We start from the raw sequence: 19,178 nt of genomic DNA, 5'->3' as shown, positions 1-19,178 counted from the left end.
CTCTCTTTCTCTCGCCATCTGCTGTATTTTCTTTAGGAAACAGGACCTCCTGGACGTTGCATGCTCCATGGTACTTGGAGAGTCTGGACTTCAAGAAATCAGTGCAGCGGGGTTCAGCCATGAGGCCCAGCATGGCAGAACCGTCTACAACCTGTAACAGGTTTAATCAAACTTGAAAAGTAAGAGACCTGGTTGAGCGTGCCTCGACCAGTTATATGCAAAATGTGATAGTATACATGTGGCAATGGCGCCAATGAAGGTGCTAATAGACAGGCGTAAGACGCATGAGGTGCGAGGGAGTGTAAAGTTATAGAGAACAGGGGAAAACTGTTACATCATCCCCCTCCTATGGAGAGGAAGGAGCTTATAACCCAAATGCTCAAGTGGAATAGAGTAAAATAAGCGCAAACACGTGCGAGACGAAAAAAGGCTTGAAGTAACACAATAAGACGACTGAAACTCCATGCAAATAAAGTCCTCAACAAATGTGTAAGGTGAAACTAGAAGTTCAACTGCAAAACTCAGCGGGCAGAAGCCAAGGTTTTGTACTTCTGAAGTGGAACAATGTCATTACCAGATTCATCCAACAAATAATGTTCAGGCTCCCAAGTGGCATCAGAGTAGCCTTGCCACTTGACTAGGTACTGAAGCTGATTCTGCCGGCGGCGGTGACTGAGAATGTTATCCACCACATAGCGGGCATGACCATCAAGGTCCGTGATAGGCGGAGGCGTAGGCTGTCTCCTATTAGGAATAGCGTTCTTCTCGTAGGCACGGAGTGCCGACACATTAAATACCGGGTGACAGCGGCTGGTATGAGGCAACTTGAGCTTGTAGGCATTCGGGCCGACCACATGGGTTATAGGAAAGGGGCCAAACCACTTGGGGCGTAATTTATGGGATGGTCGGTCCCGAGCTTCAGGAGTCAGGAGGAAATCCCGGTAGACCATCACCAAATCTCCCACCTTCAGCTTTCCCTCGACCCTTGTCCGATCTGCATAGAAGGCCTGACGAGCTTGAGCTGCCACTAGCGCATCTTGTGAGATCTTGACCGCGTCTTGTCTTGCTTGCAACCAATCAGCTGAATCTCTGCCTCCCTGAATAGGGTTGAGGAAGTCGGGTGGCGCTCTGGGATTTAGACCGTAATTTAAGAAGAACGGTGTGTTTCCTGTAGATGATTGAGTAGCGCTGTTGATAGAAAACTCACAGAGAGGTAGGAGCATATCCCAGTTATCTTGTTTATGATTTACAAAAGCCCTCAGCACATCCTCTACTATTCTGTTTACTCGTTCAGTTAGGCCATCTGTCTGAGGGTGATTGGCAGTACTAAATGCTAGTTTCGTTCCTAAGCGATCAAACAATTCCTGAAAAAATGCTGCCGTAAATCTTGGATCACGATCACATACAATACTAGAACTCAAACCATGAAGTCGAAATACATGTTGAATATACAGATCAGCACTTCCTTTAGCGTCAATAGTAGAGGAAGTAGGTGCTAAATGTACACACTTTGTCAAGCGGTCTACAAATACATATATAGCATCATGACCTTTATCGGTCCTAGGCAAACCCATGATAAAATCCATCGAGATATCTGCCCACGGCTGACTGGGCACTGGTAAATTCTGCAAGAGACCAGTTTTTAGCTGGCCGCCTTTAACTCGTTGGCAGACGTCACATGACTTGACAAACGCCTTTACATCCAGTCCCATTCTGGGCCAATAGAAATATCTAGAGAGTCTGAAATAGGTGCGATCTCGACCGGGATGCCCCGCAGTCACACAGTCATGGTATTCTTGAAGCAGGGCGAGTCGGAGTTTGCTACTCTTTGGAATGCATAACCTGTTCTGTGGTGAAGATCTGAGATAAAGATAACCGGGTGTTTCATTTAGAAGGTAACGGTCGTGCAGATTGTCATGGCTTGAATTTTTCAGTCTCCTGATAATGGGAGCAAGATCCTTGTCGCACTTGTAACCGCTGACAATTAACTGCGCTAAGTCTGGATTAATCTCTAGGGTATGCTCTATGGCATTCAACTGAATGTTAGGAGGATAGGATGACCCGCCTATTTCAGAATCACTGAACAGATCTGGACGGCGTGAAAGCGGGTCGGCAATGTTTTTCTTTCCTGGTTTGTGAAAGACCGTAAAGTCATAGTCAGCTAAAAACTCTACCCATCTTGCCTCACGCTTGGTGAGAGTCGGTTTGGTTCGTAAATAGACAACACCCATATTATCAGTCATCAGGTCAAAGTGGCGGAATAGATAGATTCTCCAGCACTTTAATGCAAATACCACAGCCAACGTTTCCCTCTCGGCCGCAGTATAGTTGCGTTCTGCAGCTGACAGTTTCCGACTACAATAGGCTACGGGATGCAAATCCATATCTTCTCCCTGCTGCAGGAGCACACCCGCCACTGCAAAGTCACTTGCGTCAGTTTCTACCATGAAGCTTTTCTCAACATCGGCCAGTTGCAACACTGGCGCCTCGAGTAATGCTGATTTTAGAGACTCGAATGCCTTCTGTCTAGCAGCGCTCCATTCAAAGCGTGAATTTTTTCCGGTGATTTCTTCTAATGGACGAGAGATGGTCGAGTGTCGATCTATGAACCTTCGGAAATAGTTTGCAAAGCCAAGAAACTTCCTCACATCAGTTACTGACGACGGAGTTGGCCATGTTTCCACAGCACTTATCTTCTTGGGATCAGGGGAAATTGATGTGCCGTTGATTTTATGCCCCAAGAAGAGAACTTCTCTCACGCCGAATTCGCATTTAGACTGTTTGCAATACAGCTCACTATTTCTAAGTGTTTCTAGAACTGTTTGAAGATGATGCTGATGATCTTCCCAGGTCTTGCTGAAAACTAGAATGTCATCCAAGAATACTACAACGAATTTTCGGAGATGCGGTTGCAGAATAGAGTTCATGAGAGACTGAAAGGTGGCCGGGGCATTAGTCAGCCCGAATCCCATGACTCTAAATTGGAAGTGGCCGAACGGCGTATTAATGGCCGTCTTAGAAACATCCGAGTCTTGAATTCTGATTTGATTGTAGCCTGACCGCAAGTCCAACTTGGAGAAATATGCACTGCCCTGGATCGTGTCGAATAAGTCATCAATATTAGGAAGACAAGCTTTGTTTTTGATCGTAATTCTATTCAATTCTCGCCAATCGCACACCATTCTCAGAGTACCATCCGACTTTTTCACAAAAAACACAGGTGCACCGTATGGCGACTTACTTGGCTCAATGAATCCCTTCTCAAGTAATTCTGATAGCTGTGACTGGAGCTCGTCCATCTCTGGTTTCGGCAGGCGGTAGGCGGGTCGAGACGGTGGTCTGGCTCCATCTTCTATCTGGATTTCATGGTCGACTGGTCTCTTCGGTGGAAGCTCATTCGGCAGCTCGTCTGGAAATAAATCCTGGTACCTCTTGAGCAGGTTCTGGATGTCTTGTTGCTCTGATTCCTGGAGTTGTGGCCCGGAACGATTCTCCTCGTTTGCAGCAGTGACCCATGCAAGAAACCCCTCGGCTCCACTCCTCAGGGCATGACGAGCTTGTCGGCCACTGATAAACATGCTTTCCACAGATGGCCGGTCGGCTGTCGGCGGGTTAGCTGAAGGCAATTTGGCAACAAAGGGCTCACCGTCCAACTGAACTTCGTTCGTACGGAAGTTGATGCTGGGGTTGTTCCTTGTAAGCCACGGCTTGCCAAGAATAGCGTCGTAGCGAGTCAGGGGATACACAGTAAAGTGCTGTTCCTCACTGAAGCCCCCGACTGTCACCCTTAGCGTGCGTGTGGAAATCTGCGGGACCTCGCTGGTCGAGCCGTCCGCCAATGTTACGCTCAGCACTGCTGAGCTTGCATCCGTGTCAAGATGATGCTTTCGAACAAAACTGTCTGCAATGAAGTCATGCGTCGAACCGGAATCTATCAGCATCACTGCACGGCGACCGCCGATCTTTCCCTGTATGCGCAGTAGGTCGTGTTCAGGTTCATTGCCGACGCTGACGTTGCTGACATGACACCTTTCTGCAACGGGACAATTTCCTACAGCTATGGGTGTCTCCGGCTCCGTAGGTTCCTGGAGAGCAACGTCTTCAACCTCCAGAGCTCCGAACCGGTTAGCGACTGGTACCGGCGTGGGCGCTTGGGTCGTCGCCAGTAAGCGCACCCCCTTTCTTACTGGCGACCAGCGTTTGGGTAGCGCTGTCCACCCTCAGTACAGTCTTTAGCGAGGTGGCCTGGCTTCCTGCAAGCAAAGCAGTGTCCCATTGCTCGCAGTTGGACACGCTCTTGGTCCGTCAGCTTGCGGAGGCCCTGACCACGGAAGCTGGGCACGGAACGCGACTCTCTACTGGCTGGTGGCCCCGACGCCGGTGGCCCTGACGACTGCTCCACGGTGTTTGCTGCCATGACAGCTTGCTCCAGGGTACGTGGATGCTCACGCATGACCTGTCGCTGGATGTGCGGCACTAGACCCCTGACGAACAGCAGCGCTCTGGTGTGGTGGTCGATTTCCGGCACTTGCAGGCTGAGGCGAGTGAAAGCAGCAATGTATGCGTCCAGCGACCCGCGCTGCGCTGCGGAAATTAGTCCCATACGCGATGTTTCCTCGTTGTGCCGTGGTCCGTACACATCGCCAAGTGCCGCTTTCAGAGCAGGCCAGTCGGAAAACACTTGGTTAGCTTCCAATGCCGCTATCAACCAAAGACGAGCGTTTCCAGTCAAAAATCCTGCCGCGTAGTCGACCCTCTGTGCCGCATTTGGGAGTGCCAACGACCGTAGGGCCATGTCCATTGCAAACGTCCATTCTTTGAATGTAGCGGAATCTCCTCCAAACACAGGCGGCTCTTTCGTAAGGCGGGGTGTTGGCTCCCACGGTTCCGAGTTCGGATGTATCGTTCGGTTTCCTTGGCTAACGCGCTGAGCGGTCTTGATATCGTTTATCAGCCGAACGACGAGTACGAGGAGCGTAAGCAGAGCGACCAGAACACCTGCCAAAAGCAGAGTAGTAACCATCCTCTGCTACCAGTGTAACAGGTTTAATCAAACTTGAAAAGTAAGAGACCTGGTTGAGCGTGCCTCGACCAGTTATATGCAAAATGTGATAGTATACATGTGGCAATGGCGCCAATGAAGGTGCTAATAGACAGGCGTAAGACGCATGAGGTGCGAGGGAGTGTAAAGTTATAGAGAACAGGGGAAAACTGTTACACAACCAATGTCAGTGACGCCCTTGTCCAGAACCCAGTGCAGTGTCCACCAAGTAGTGGATCAACGACACCGGTTGGTCGCATGTCACGAGCACACAGCCATTCCAGTCTAATTGCATGCACTAGCCAAGACATGTTCTTGGCTTCGTCCAACTCAAACACAGCACCAGATGCCTCTAAACAATCTCGCACAGAGCTGGGTGCGAGGGTGAAACAGAACAGCTCAATGGCACGGTATTTCCGCTTCATGGGATCACTTTCACCCGTTGGTCAGGGCCAGGCTTCTGAGCTAGTTGACAAGTCAGCAACAGCCGTCACGGGTTCTGTTGCAAAGCCATCTCAGAAGGGTGCAACAAATACGGTAGCATTGTGCCTGGAGATGTTCTCTGAAAGTGCTGAAGGCCTGGAGGATGACTCTGTGACAGAGGCTCCGTTGACTAGTGTTGGTGTTGGCGGAGGTAGTGTGGTAGGACACCAGCGTTGAAATAGAATGAGTGTCGTTGTGATAACATCATTTACGAGTGTCGTTGTGATAACATCATTTACGAGTGCGTTGTTACGATACAGTGTTTGTTGTGTGTTGTGCGTGTTTGTCGGATAGTAATATCAATAACAATACGCCGATATAATTAGTTGCATAGATAGTACTTACGTTGTTGCTTGCATTCTCGCTCTCCACAGCAACTCCATTGCGTGCTGCGTTCTATGTATTCCTATTCTGCACACTGACTCTCTCTCTGACAGGGTTTGCTGTCACCCTGTCGCTGGGCGCAAGCACCCTCTGACAGACCAAACCGATTCGCTTCATCTTTGCAATATTTATCTCCTTTCGATTTGAATTTCTGTTTGTTCTGCACTCTGACTTTTCCTTGTTGCACCTGCGCTTTTGGACGCGGAACTAACTTTGCTGTCGCCATTATTATATCCATGGTTACGTAGTCGTTGTCCGTTGATATGACTCATCGATGCATCATGCATGAGTTGTGATCATTCTGCTTTTCTGATCTTCAAAGACTTCATGCATGCACGCACTGATGACACGTAAGCCAATGCACGCACTGATGACAGTGATGTACACGTAAGCCAATGCACGCACCCGGGCACGTTTTGCTGATGACAGCGATTTGGCGATCGTGGTTCTTGGTTCTTTTTCTTGTTGTAATCTTCTTGTAAATATCTTAACTTAACTTTGTTTCTCCTACCTGGTCGCTTGGTGCACTGGTTTGTGTGAGCGACGGTAATGGTGGTTTGTGGAGTACAGTAGTGAGGAGGATTAGGCAACAACTTTTGGTCCCGAAACCCTAGCTTGAGGTTGAGCCGTTCAGGGCTGTTTCTTCGTTTTTCAGTTTTCTCGTTCTGTAAGTGTTTGTAGCCTGTAGGGCTGTGTTACCTTCGTGGGTAGTAATGTCGTTGAAGGTTGACGGATTTGTGAAGCCCTTCAAGGGTAAGCACGACGACTGGGACATGTTCTGGGTCAAGTTCCAGGTGATCGGCGAATGTTCTGGTTGGGACACCGAGGAAAAGCTGATGAAAAGGCTGCCCCTGTTCTTGGAGTCAGATGCTCTGTTAGTGTACTCCAAGATGCCGACAGATGACAAGAAAGACAAAGCCAAGGTGGTGGATGTCATGAAAAAGACATTTGGAGTGTCACCAGGAGATGCTTATCGCCAATTCAGTAGCCGGCGGTACCGGCTGGATGAGACGCCTGAGGCGTATGTTGCGGACTTGCGCCGCCTGCTGTCTGCGGCCGGCCACTCCGGCGATGGTGATGACAACGCCGTCATCATTGAACAGCTGCTGGCGGGGCTACCTGTCCACTTGGAGCGCCAGATTCGCCTCTCGTGCGCTGGCGTCAAGTTTGCGGTACCGGACATTGTGAGCAAGGTCCGTGCCCTAGCCGTTGTGGATTCGTCCAGGCCTGATACGGGGATGGCAGCGGCAGCCAGTGGCAGTGCTGCGCCCCGAGGTAGCAGCAGCAGTGGTGGCACCAGCGCTAGTGGACAAGCTCCCAAGGCCAAGACACTGTGCTACTTTTGTAATGAGCCCGGGCACATCCGCCGGAACTGCCCGAAGCGGACTGCTAGCCGAGGGACAATGCAGTGTGTGTTCTGCGATAGGACCGGGCACGTAAAAAAAGACTGCTTCCAGCGGAAGAAGTGGCTGGAGGCGCAGTCGGCGAACGGCGTGTCAGCAGCATCTGTGGGCGGCGCAGACAAGGTGCTCTGCCTGCAGAATCATGCCCGTGGCGGACTACCACGCATATACACAGATGTCTTGTCTCCGGGCGGAAGTTGCTATCGAGCAACTGCTATCGTGGATACTGGTTCCACCCGCACGCTTATTTCTCGTGCTCTGCTCGCGCACTTGCCTGATGTGCAGTTGTCTCGTGCCGACAGCGAGTCAACCATCCTCGCGTTGGACGGTAAGCCCCTTGATGTACTAGGCTCGGCGCAGCTGCAGTTCCACCGCAATGATGGGCCGGTGCGCATACCCCGCACATGTGTCAATGTACTTGTCGTCCCGAATTTATCGGTGGTGGCTGCTGATGTGTTGCTAGGCAACGACCTTGTTGCACGGTGCGGTGGCGTCAGCGTGTCATATGACGACGACGGCAGTATGAGTCGCGTAGTTTTCGGCGAGCAACTGCCTGCTGCTGCTGCAGCCGCTGGTCCGGTCACTTCAACTGATGCTGCTCTTGCTGACACCGCGTCCAAGCTGTCGCGTCATGTTTCTGTGTCACAGGATGGTGATGACGTTGTGCTCAGTGTCGACGACGGTGAAGCTCGCTGGGTACCTAGTAAGCAGTGCTGGGTGATGTCATGGCGTTGGAAAGAGGACACTGCTCCTGTGTCTACAATTGGCAGCGGCATTACTGAGTACGGCCGGAAGCACCTCTCGCCACAGCAGGAGGAAAAGTTTACTGCAGCGGTCGATGAGTGGGTTGCCAATGGTTGGCTCATTGAGCGTAACCCGGAGGTGCATGGAAAGCCAGCCTGTGTTCTGCCCCTGATGGCGGTTGAGCAAGAGCACAAGCTTTCAACTCCTGTTCGGCCCGTGTTGGACTACCGCCACCTGAACCGGCAACTTGTGTCGCACCCAGGCAATGACTCTCCTGTGTGTGCGGAATCCCTGCGGTCATGGCGTAGCCGTGAAGACGAGCACGAGCTGTTAGACATCAGGAAGGCATATTTGCAAGTGCATGTTCGGGATGATTTGCTGCGTTATCAAGTCGTCGTCTGGCAAGACAAGACCTACGTAATGACCCGCATGGGTTTCGGCTTGTCTGTGGCCCCCAAGGTCATGGACATCATTGTCAAGTATGTGACCCGCGACATGCCAGAAGTCGACAATTATGTGGATGACGTGATTGTCCCCAAGCCTCTGTCTAGTGCTGTGTCTGCCCGCCTCGCTGCGTACGGCCTGCCCACGAAGCCTGCGGAGGATGTCAGTTCTGCTCGAGTGCTGGGTCTCCAGCTGTTTACCGGAGCGGATAATGAGTTACATTGGCGCAGACGTGATGGTGTGCAGCTCGAGGTGGCTGATGAGATTACCCGACGGGAAGTATTCAGCTGGTGCGGGCGATTAACCAGCCACTATCCCGTCTGTTCCTGGCTACGTCCAGCCTGTGGCTACCTGAAGCGCCTTGCCAGCGTTAATAATGCGTGGGACAAGCCAGTGTGTGACGCTGTGGTCCATTGCTGTGCCGAGCTCCAGGCTATGCTGGACAAGGCTGACCCAGCGACCGGCAAGTGGGCAGTGAATGTGGAAGCACGCGACTGTACTGTGTGGTGCGATGCGTCCGACGTCGCCTATGGGGCGCTGCTAGAGTGCGATGGGGCGGTAGTTGAAGACCGTTCCTGGCTTCGCCCTGCTTCAGATCGCCGCCACATCAATGTCGCCGAACTGAATGCCGTCCTGAGGGGCCTCACCCTCGCAACTGACTACCGTGTGAAGACAGCGACGGTGGTGACCGACTCCAAGACTGTGTACGGCTGGCTGTCGGCGCGCCTTGGGAACATTCACCGGGTGAAGACGAACAGCCTCTTCGACGTTGTCGTAGAGCGGCGCCTGCAAGCAGTGGAGGACATCGTCGCAGAGACCGGCATGCAAGTGCACCTTCGTTGGGTGCCTTCTGCAGAGAACAAGGCCGACAAGTTGACGCGTGTGCCTGACACGTTTGTACGCTGCTGGAGGAAGCTTCAGCCGAGCGCCTCTCCTGCTGCTGCCTCTGCCGCCGTCTCAGCGCCGTCAAGGCAGGTTGTAAGTGCTGTTCTCTTGCAAGACGTGTTGTCTGCTCAACATTCTGATGAACAGATTTCCAGTATTATTGCTGCTGTATCTTCTGGTTCCGACATTGTTGATCCTGCTTTTAAGAAATTACGGACTCAACTTCTTGTTTCCGACGGCGGTTTGTATCGCCGTGTTAAGGTGCCCCCCAATGATGAGCAGGTTGTGCCTGTTGTTCCCCAGTCCCTGCAGCGTCGAGTTTTGTCTCGTGCGCATGCGATTTGTGGTCATGCCAATTGGGAGACCACTTGGAAGCTGCTTCGTTCTGGGTGTTATTTCCCTAACATGGCTGCTTTGTGCCAGTCTGTTGTCCAGTCTTGTTCTGCGTGTGCTGCCGCTAGTTCCAAGCGTGGTCCTGTTGCCACGCCGACCCGTCCGGTTAGTCCTTCTGGACCCTGGAGTGTTCTGCAGCTGGACACCCTGGAACTTGGTCCCAACAGGAGTCAACGCTACCATTGTGTCCTGGTGTGCACGGACATGTTTACGAGGTGGGTGGAAGTTGTTCCTTTGGCTCGCCATGATGGTGCGTCTGTGGCTTCTGCTTTTGTCGATGTGTGTTCCCGCTGGGGAGCCCCTGATGTCGTGAGGTCGGACAATGGCACTGAATTTGTGAATCATGTTACTGTGGCACTGTACAATGCATTTGGAGTGGAAGTGCGCCGTGGTGCGGTGCGGCACCCGCAGAGTCAGGGTGGTGTTGAGCGGTTTCACCGCACATTGTTAACATTGATTCGTAAAACAATTACTGAGTCGGATGATTGGGCTTCTGCGTTGAGCGTCCTGTTATACTATTATCGTGTGCGTCCTCACGCTGTTACTGGTTTGTCCCCGTGTGAGGCTATGTGTGGTTGGATTCCCCGTGGCCTTGTTGTCGATTGTCCGCAGCCTGATGTGTCTCTGAGTGCGTGGGTCGAGAGTTTGTGTGTGAAGTCTGCTGCTGTGCGTGATTATTTGGAGGAGGAGTTGTCTGCTACCGAGGCGTCACTCCCTGAGTCTGCTGCTAGTGCTCCTGTTGCTCCCTGTCCGTACAGTGTTGGTGATTCTGTCTTGTTGCTGCGCCCTAGTCGCCGCCAGAAACGCACGTCACCGTATGAACCTGGCTGGGTGGTGTCCAAAGTTGTCTCTGAGTCAACTGTTGTGATTGTGCGCGACAATGACGATGCCCGTACTTCGAACAAGCTTGTCAACATCGAGCTGATCAAGTCTCAGCCTACTGATCGTGTTGATGATGATGACGCTGCATTGTCTCTTTCTGTTGAGTTGTCTGCTGTTGATGATGGTGTTGTGCAGCCTGTTGTTGCTGCTCCTGTTGAGCCTGTGCCTGCGAGAGTTCTTCGTCCTCGTGCTGACATTCAGCTCCCCGTTCGTTATCGTGACTAATTTGACCTTGCTGTTCGCGATGTTATCAGGGGGAGAGGTGAAATAGAATGAGTGTCGTTGTGATAACATCATTTACGAGTGTCGTTGTGATAACATCATTTACGAGTGCGTTGTTACGATACAGTGTTTGTTGTGTGTTGTGCGTGTTTGTCGGATAGTAATATCAATAACAATACGCCGATATAATTAGTTGCATAGATAGTACTTACGTTGTTGCTTGCATTCTCGCTCTCCACAGCAACTCCATTGCGTGCTGCGTTCTATGTATTCCTATTCTGCACACTGACTCTCTCTCTGACAGGGTTTGCTGTCACCCTGTCGCTGGGCGCAAGCACCCTCTGACAGACCAAACCGATTCGCTTCATCTTTGCAATATTTATCTCCTTTCGATTTGAATTTCTGTTTGTTCTGCACTCTGACTTTTCCTTGTTGCACCTGCGCTTTTGGACGCGGAACTAACTTTGCTGTCGCCATTATTATATCCATGGTTACGTAGTCGTTGTCCGTTGATATGACTCATCGATGCATCATGCATGAGTTGTGATCATTCTGCTTTTCTGATCTTCAAAGACTTCATGCATGCACGCACTGATGACACGTAAGCCAATGCACGCACTGATGACAGTGATGTACACGTAAGCCAATGCACGCACCCGGGCACGTTTTGCTGATGACAGCGATTTGGCGATCGTGGTTCTTGGTTCTTTTTCTTGTTGTAATCTTCTTGTAAATATCTTAACTTAACTTTGTTTCTCCTACCTGGTCGCTTGGTGCACTGGTTTGTGTGAGCGACGGTAATGGTGGTTTGTGGAGTACAGTAGTGAGGAGGATTAGGCAACAGCGTTCACACGTGCCATTGTCCACACAGTTAACAGTTTCAAGCCTGGTTGCTATGGACGACGCCACCATGATTATGAGTGATTCAAGCAACATTCTTGTGGATGATACCATGTGCAACTTTGATCAACCCGCTGCCGGGGGAAACCCACTGCAGAACAGAGCAGTTGGTAGCAGTGAAAAACACATGCCATCATGCCCGCCAAAGACCTTGCCTGAAACACAGTGCTCCAAGCCAAGCAGACAGCAGCCTGTGGACAGCAAGACTAATCCAGCTGTTCCTGGCGGAACACGTGCCTTCAGCAAGAAACACCCAGCGGTACCTTACGGGAAAAAGAACACAACCAATCGTCATGCTTCATCGCTACGTCTGTTCTTTAGACAAAATGTTTCCCTTGAATCCAGCCCGGAAGAGGGGGGTGCAAAGCCAAGCGTGAATGAAGAGAAACTGGCTGATGTAGGTACAAAGACCAACCACTCAGTGACCCAAGACACATGCAGAGAGTCCATGCTGCCGAAGGTCACCACAACCACTCATCCGCAGTCCATGGCAAACGTTCAAATCATACATGGTAACGAGAAACCTACGACACGTGATAACATTGGCCAACGCACTCGTTCCTGGACATCTCGCCAGAGAGTGAAGCGTATCTTCCGGCGGCCTTCCGCTCCACCAGTTGGGGAGCAACCAGAAGAGAGAGCAGGTACATTAGAGAACAAGAGCACCGAGAATCACTCTCCAATATTGCACTTCGTGCCCACTACAAGACGAGCAGAAAGTCATCCCTGGCATAGACCAGCAGAGCAAGAGAGTCAGTCCAGAGCTCACATGCAAACTGTTGTGTCGTCACGGAGAGAAGAGACCGATGATCTTCCAGAACTCAATTATAGTACCCTCCCCAGTGCCAGGTTCCGCTCGGAAAGTAGCCCGGTTCGATCGTGTATTGCTGGTCAACGGACTCAAACAATGGCGATCGCCCTTGCCAAGTCCACAGCAACCCATGAGGAAGAAGACACCTATACAGGGTTTTCTGAGGGAGGCAGCCCGCCAAATAATGAATTTCAGAACACACCACCATCCATTGCCGCTGGCAATGCTACGGATGAACAACTCTCGTATGAGGAGTTAGCCGATAGCAGAGCAGCAAGCAAGAAAATCTATTCCCAGTTGCCCTCACCAAGAACGTCACAAAGTGCAATGTCCAACATGCCTGGCAGCTCCACGTCGTATGCAGAGCCGTCGTCGGCTGAAACAACTAACTTGCCAGCCGCTCAAACCGCAAAGTCCAACTCTGAGTTGCGATTTTATCATGACATGATAACGCCATCTTCATGGCAGCCTGGAAACCAACCTGCGCAGATTCCTGGTGACAGTGTGCTGGAAGTGAACAGTGTCCAGTACATACAACTGTATGAAGAACAGCAGCAACAGCAGCAGCAGCAACAGCAGCAACAGCAACTACAAGACCACCAACAGCAGCAGCAACAGCAACAACAGCAGCAGCAACAGCAGCAACAACAGCAACAGCAGCAGCAGCAACAGCAGCAGCAGCAACTACAAGACCACCAACAGCAGCAGCAACAGCAGTTGCAACGCCAGGAGCAACGACAGCAGAAAGACATGGATGATGACTCCGGAATCTACGCGCACACAAGCGGCATAGAGTCTTTTGCGTCTATGTCCTGGCTGAGTGGAGGTGCAGCTCCGTCAGCATACTCACACATACATCATCCACATCAGCATCACATGCGACAACCGCAGCAGTCGCAGCAGCAACAGCACACCCAACAACAGGCCACTGAGTTCACACAGCTCAATGGCCAGTTGTCCAGCGATGACAACTCTACATATTCAGCCTTGTCGCAGGCCCGACAAACGAGTACATTTTCCAACCTGGAAGAAACCTGCGAGAATGTGATAAGCAGCACAGACGCTATGGACTTTACTCATGAAAACAGAGCTGATAGTATGAAATTGTCATCAGATCGCCGTCCGTCTTCCGTTCAGGAAGCCATCATCTGCTATGAAGTACTGGCCAGTGCAAGAGCAGCAGGAGTTAGCTCGACAAGTCCGACTACAGTCAGAGCAGCTTGCAGCTCCAGTGCTAATCCAGCAATCCAGCAAAATGCCAAGACTAGGCCAACTCCCGCTCCAAGGAAGCCCTCGCGTAATAACACGCCACAGTCCTCACCTAAGTCGATACCCAAATGCCATGGCAATGACGTCAACACAGCGACTAGCACTTCAAATCCTGAGAAATCAGCACGCCAGAGACCATCAGCTCCTCCAAAGCCGATTCCCCGGCCATCTGTACCTAAGGATGCAGAGACTGAGATGTCAGGAGAGGAACTGAAGAGAAAGAAGACATCTGACCAGTAAAGTGACTGGTTGCTAATGATGTACAGACTTGTGGTATGGTGAAGACAGTGTTTAAATGGGTACAGTAAGATCGGGCGCCGAAGAACGCAGGGGCTCGAGCACAGCCTAGGAAAGTTCTTAAATTTTTGATTCTAGCCAGACCGTTCTTATTCACACGCGCGCGGCGAGTCGAGTGACGTCATGACGTTTGTCATGTACATGTACATGTAGTGCAATGACTATGTAGTACTTCTAAACTAGTGGGTGTCGTAAATGGGAATGACTGTACATGTAGCAGTTACTGTTTACACGTGTACATGACATGTACTCACCTCCCATACATGTACAATTTTGTAAATTTTAAAAGTGTTCTTAAATCTGATAATTCTAGCCTGAACTGTTCTTAAATTTTGCCGGTTTTCCAGCCTGGGTGTTCTTCGGCGAGGTGTTCTTCGGCGCCCGATCTTACTGTACACAGAGTTGACAGTATTTTACCAATTTCTCTTCATATTCAAGACAGTCTGTGTGGGCAACTGTTGCGTCAAAAGCTGCTGCCGTTGCACCTTATCCAAATAGCAGGCACTTGCATAATTTCCATGGCATATAGAGTGAGGTAAAGGTGCATGTGTATTTATTGTGGGGTGTGTTATTGAGCGTGTTTCTATCTACGTTTGCATGCGTGCATGCATGGGCGTTAACGCCCTTTGATTTTACAATGATACACTACCGCTCTCAACAATTTGACATCACGTCACTCACCCATTTACTCCTCCCTTTGAAGAGAGAAGGTATGTTTTTTTCTATTTCTGATCCCTCACGACGGATTTTGTCAACTAAGTAATTTGTACTTGTATTTAGTGTTGCTAAACCTGTTAGTATCAACCAGTATTTTAACGTTTTTGAAGGTGTTTTGGGCAACATTACCAACGCAGGCCAAGACCAGCACGTCGATGGATAATTTTGTTGCTAAAATCTCTGCTCAATTATAGGTTTCATGTATATCCTGCTGGTTTGTCTCCTCCTTTGCCTTCTTTGCCTCTTATTTGTATTCTTTTATCTGTTTTACTGCTGTGGTTGGCTTTCACCCTTGTCTCAGTTTTATTGGCCGTCATCATGATGTGCCATGAGATAATGATATAAATACATAATACATAAAGGTCAATCAAGCCAACTGCTGATCTGCTTTTTCAATAGTAAACATATTTTTGCACCCGGCATGAAATCTTATCAGACCTGTCCCTCATTTTCATAATTATTGTTCTCAATCCCTCTACATCTCTATCTCTCTCTGTGTTCCCCTGCTCTCTCTCTCTCTCTCTCTCTCTCTCTCTCTCTCTCTCTCTCTCTCTCTCTCCCTCTCGTTCAATTTCATTCCTAGACATATTAAATCCCATCAGGTGCATTTCGCTGAGCCATGCACTTTAATATTCAGCTTGGCAATGTTGACCATTTCCAGTTCTCTTGTGCTGCTTGTGTTTTGATTGTTACTACTGCCGAAAATCTTCTAGCTTCCAACCATTAGTTTACATGATGACAAAAATCGAATTGTAATCGAGAAATCCGCTGGTACATCGTGTAAAACATTTAAAAAAAATTGTACATTATTCATGTCCATATCACTGTTTACAAAAATAATATGATATCCATCGTTTTGTGGCATAGACTCTCTCTCTATCTATCTATCTCTGGATCCATGGCTCTAGGGTCTAGCGTGAAACTCCACTAATCCGAGCAGATTGTGACCGAGCACCGCCTGTCACTAGCCGTATAAAATCAGAAAACACAAAGCTTTGTTTTGTTTGCCAAACACTACTTATACTAGTGGTTTTTGTGGTCATTTTTCGTTGAAAAGGCTAATGGCACGTATGCATAATTTTCGCGCGGATTTTTGCTGCGGGGCATCTTCTGCATCTGCTGCAGGCCAGTGCAATGCAGGTGCAGAGAGCTAGAGCTAGAGGTAGAGAGTAGTCAGTAGTGCTGTTGCAGATTTTGTTTCTCGTCCCTTGCTGTTGTCTGGCTGTACTTGTAGTGTTGAGCAGCCTAGGCTAGATAATAGTTATGTCCTTCCCACTGGTGGAAGTTGTCTCAAGCAGTCTCGTCTTGTCGCCGTTCGCCGTTTTCTTCTAAAAAAAGTTAAAAAAAAATAAAATGCCTGGGCATTGCCATTGCATTGTTCCTGGTTGCTCCAACAGGAAGAATACTTGTAAGTTCGGACTGTTTCCTTCCAACCCTGATGATGGAAAAGTAGTATACCAGAAGCAGAGGCTTTGTGGATCGACTGCGGATAGGATAGGTTGCGGCGGAAGTGATCCAGCTTGCAAAAACTTGTCGTTTCATCGCCTCCCTCCTGACACTGACAAACGAAGAGAATGTCGCCGTCAGTGGCTGGCAAAAATCCCAAGAACCAATGTACCTCTTTCAGCCAACTCCTATGTCTGTGCCGTCCATTTCGCTGGAGGACGTCGCTCCAGTGCTGACGAAGCTCCAACTGTATTCGTTTCCCGTGCTGTCGTGAAGGAAAGGCAAACTAGGACAGCTCTTGGATTGGTGGCGCCTGTCAGTCAGGAAGTTTTAGAGCCTGAGACTGAGGATTGTGAGAGTGATGTTCAAAGTGCTGATATGACAGTTGAGCACGACTATGGGAAAGTGCTGATGGACAAACGTGTGGAAGATCTGGAGAAAGAAGTTAAACGCCTTACCTGCAAACTAGACAACTGCACGTATGATCTGGCGCAGACGAAGACGCTACTGGAGAAATGCCAGTTGAGTTACGGCACAGTGCGGCAGGATCCTGCTAAACTCTTGTTTTACACTGGTTTGACAGTGGCTGGCTACGATGCGTTACTCAACCTGATGATGGATAACATGGCTGGGATGAGCTATAAGTGGGATGTGGATGAGGATTTCCTTGGCAAAGATCAGCGCGGTCGGCCACGCACACTGTCCATGTAGAACGAGCTTCTCCTCACTGTTATCAAGCTGCGACACAATTTTCCAGAGTCCGACCTTGGCAATCGCTTTGGAATAACGCAGTCATCAGTATCTCGTATCTTTGCCGCAGTTCTGAAGTGCATGTACTTCACTTTCCAGGAGTTGGACATTTGGCCATGTACGGAGCTGGTTGATCGGTTCATGCCCTCTGAGTTCCGGAAGAAGTTCCCCCGTACAAGGGTTGTTATCGACGCAACGGAATTTCCCATTGACAAGCCCGCTAACCCCAAGGTTCAGGCTACGACTTGGTCCAACTATAAGAACAAGAATACTCTCAAACTGCTCGTCGGCGTGACCCCAAATGGCTCCATTTCATTTCTATCATCTCTATGGGGTGGCCGTATTTCCGACAAGGAGATTACCAAGCGCAGTGGCATTCTTGATAAGCTGGAGAAAGGGGATGCCATAATGGCTGACCGGGGATTTGACATTGCGTCCCTACTTCCTGATGGTGTCGAGCTGAATATTCCCCCGTTCTTGGGAACACGGGATCAACTTGAACCTGAGGAAGTCGTTGCTACAAGACGGATTGCGACGTTGCGCATCCATGTCGAACGTGCCATCGAGCGCATCAAGAACTACACAATCACGCACTTCATTCCGTCGTCTCTCATGTCTCTGGCCGAGCCTATCATCACTGCGTGCGCTTTCCTCACACTTTTCATGGAGCCGCTAGTTCCGCCGCCGGTTCAGGAGCAGGACCAACTCACCAGCAGCGTAACTCCACCACCTGCGCCCAGTTGTGTTCCAACATCATCGTCTAGCACCGACGGAACAGCTCAGCCATCGGTGGATGACACTGACCGCCATGGATCTGCAGATGTCCAAGAAGTGATGCTCACGCAAACGGCTGTGTCGCCCTCCACAACAGTAGTTCAAGAACGCAAGACGAGTGAAGAGAAACCACCGGAACCTGATGCCAGCATCTCACATAGTGTCAGTGCTAGTGCTACCAATGTCGAAAATGTGTGTTTCTCCTGTGGCGTGGGAGATCAGCGAGTCCTCAGGGTATGTAAAGGTTGCCATCGCCGCTACCACCATATGTGTCAAAATGATGACGATGAGACTGGACATTTCTGTAACAGGTGCTTCGCCTCCGGTGGATAACTGACTGTTTTTCAGCATGTCAGATTTCATTTTCTTTGTGTGTATGTGTGTATGTATGTAAGTATGTGTGTGTGCCCGTGTGCACATGTGCATGCACTCTGTGTGTGGGTGTGCATTCGCTGTTGGTCATGCTCAACAGTTAAAAAAAAAAGTATGTAGTGTTAACTCATTATTGGTACGTGAAAACCCAGTGCAGCACCGTGTACCGTGTATCTATCATTCTTTTTTTTCTTCTTTTTTTTCATCGTTCCTTCAGTAAATTTTATTACCCATTCCGGACTGGGGTTACATGGCTGCTAATTATCTTAGTTTATTTCACCTGTTGAATATTCAGCCAATATTGGATATTGGTAAGTGACCCAGTGCAGCACCTTGTATCATGCATCTATTACTTGTGTGTTTTCATCGTTTATACAGTTCGCGCGTTTGTCCGTGCCGGACTGAACGCAGATTGCTGGTATGGTTGTGCTTTCTTTCTGTTTTTGTCGCACTGTCTTCCGCTGATTTTTTTTTGTGTGACACCCTTTACTGCATTCATGTAGGTGTGACTATGCTGGTAACTGGCCTCTGACCTAAGGCAAATTTATACAGAGCTCGTGATGATTCTAGACTAATTTTTTTTTACTCTACCTGCATTGTAATGCTGAAAACAACTTTCCCCGAAGATGTCAGCTTTCATTTTGTTCTTGTTGTGTGCGTGCATATGTATGGTATTGCGGTACATGTGTTGGTATGTATTGGTTTGATATTTGGCTTATGAGCAGCCTGCTATTGCTTCACGCATCAGTACACAGATTCTTTTCCATTGCTACTACAGTTCAAGGTCATCATTGTGCCGGAGTAAAGGCAGATTGCCGCTTTCATGGTTATGACTTGATGGGTGTCTGAGCTTGTTGGGTCGTTCCCTTATGTGACACCAAGAGTACATATCCAACAAGAGTGTACAACTGGGCTAGTTTCGATAGCACTCCATCAAAGCACCTGTTTTGATGTCATTGAA

General features: G+C 49.6%; 1 protein-coding gene across 1 annotated transcript; it reads left to right on the top strand.

Annotated features, from left to right (window-relative positions):
* Nucleotides 1-6,621: 6,621 nt before the first annotated feature.
* LOC135810669 (uncharacterized) lies at nucleotides 6,622-10,884 on the top strand. The gene has a single exon (XM_065324160.1). It carries the CDS (start codon nucleotides 6,622-6,624, stop codon nucleotides 10,882-10,884), a length of 4,263 nt encoding a protein of 1,420 aa, XP_065180232.1.
* The last annotated feature ends 8,294 nt before the right edge of the window (nucleotides 10,885-19,178 follow it).

Source organism: Sycon ciliatum, chromosome 2, assembly GCF_964019385.1.
Source record: "Sycon ciliatum chromosome 2, ocSycCili1.1, whole genome shotgun sequence".
Classification (NCBI taxonomy): Eukaryota; Metazoa; Porifera; class Calcarea; order Leucosolenida; family Sycettidae; genus Sycon; species Sycon ciliatum.
This window is presented reverse-complemented; position numbering and strand designations above follow the sequence as displayed.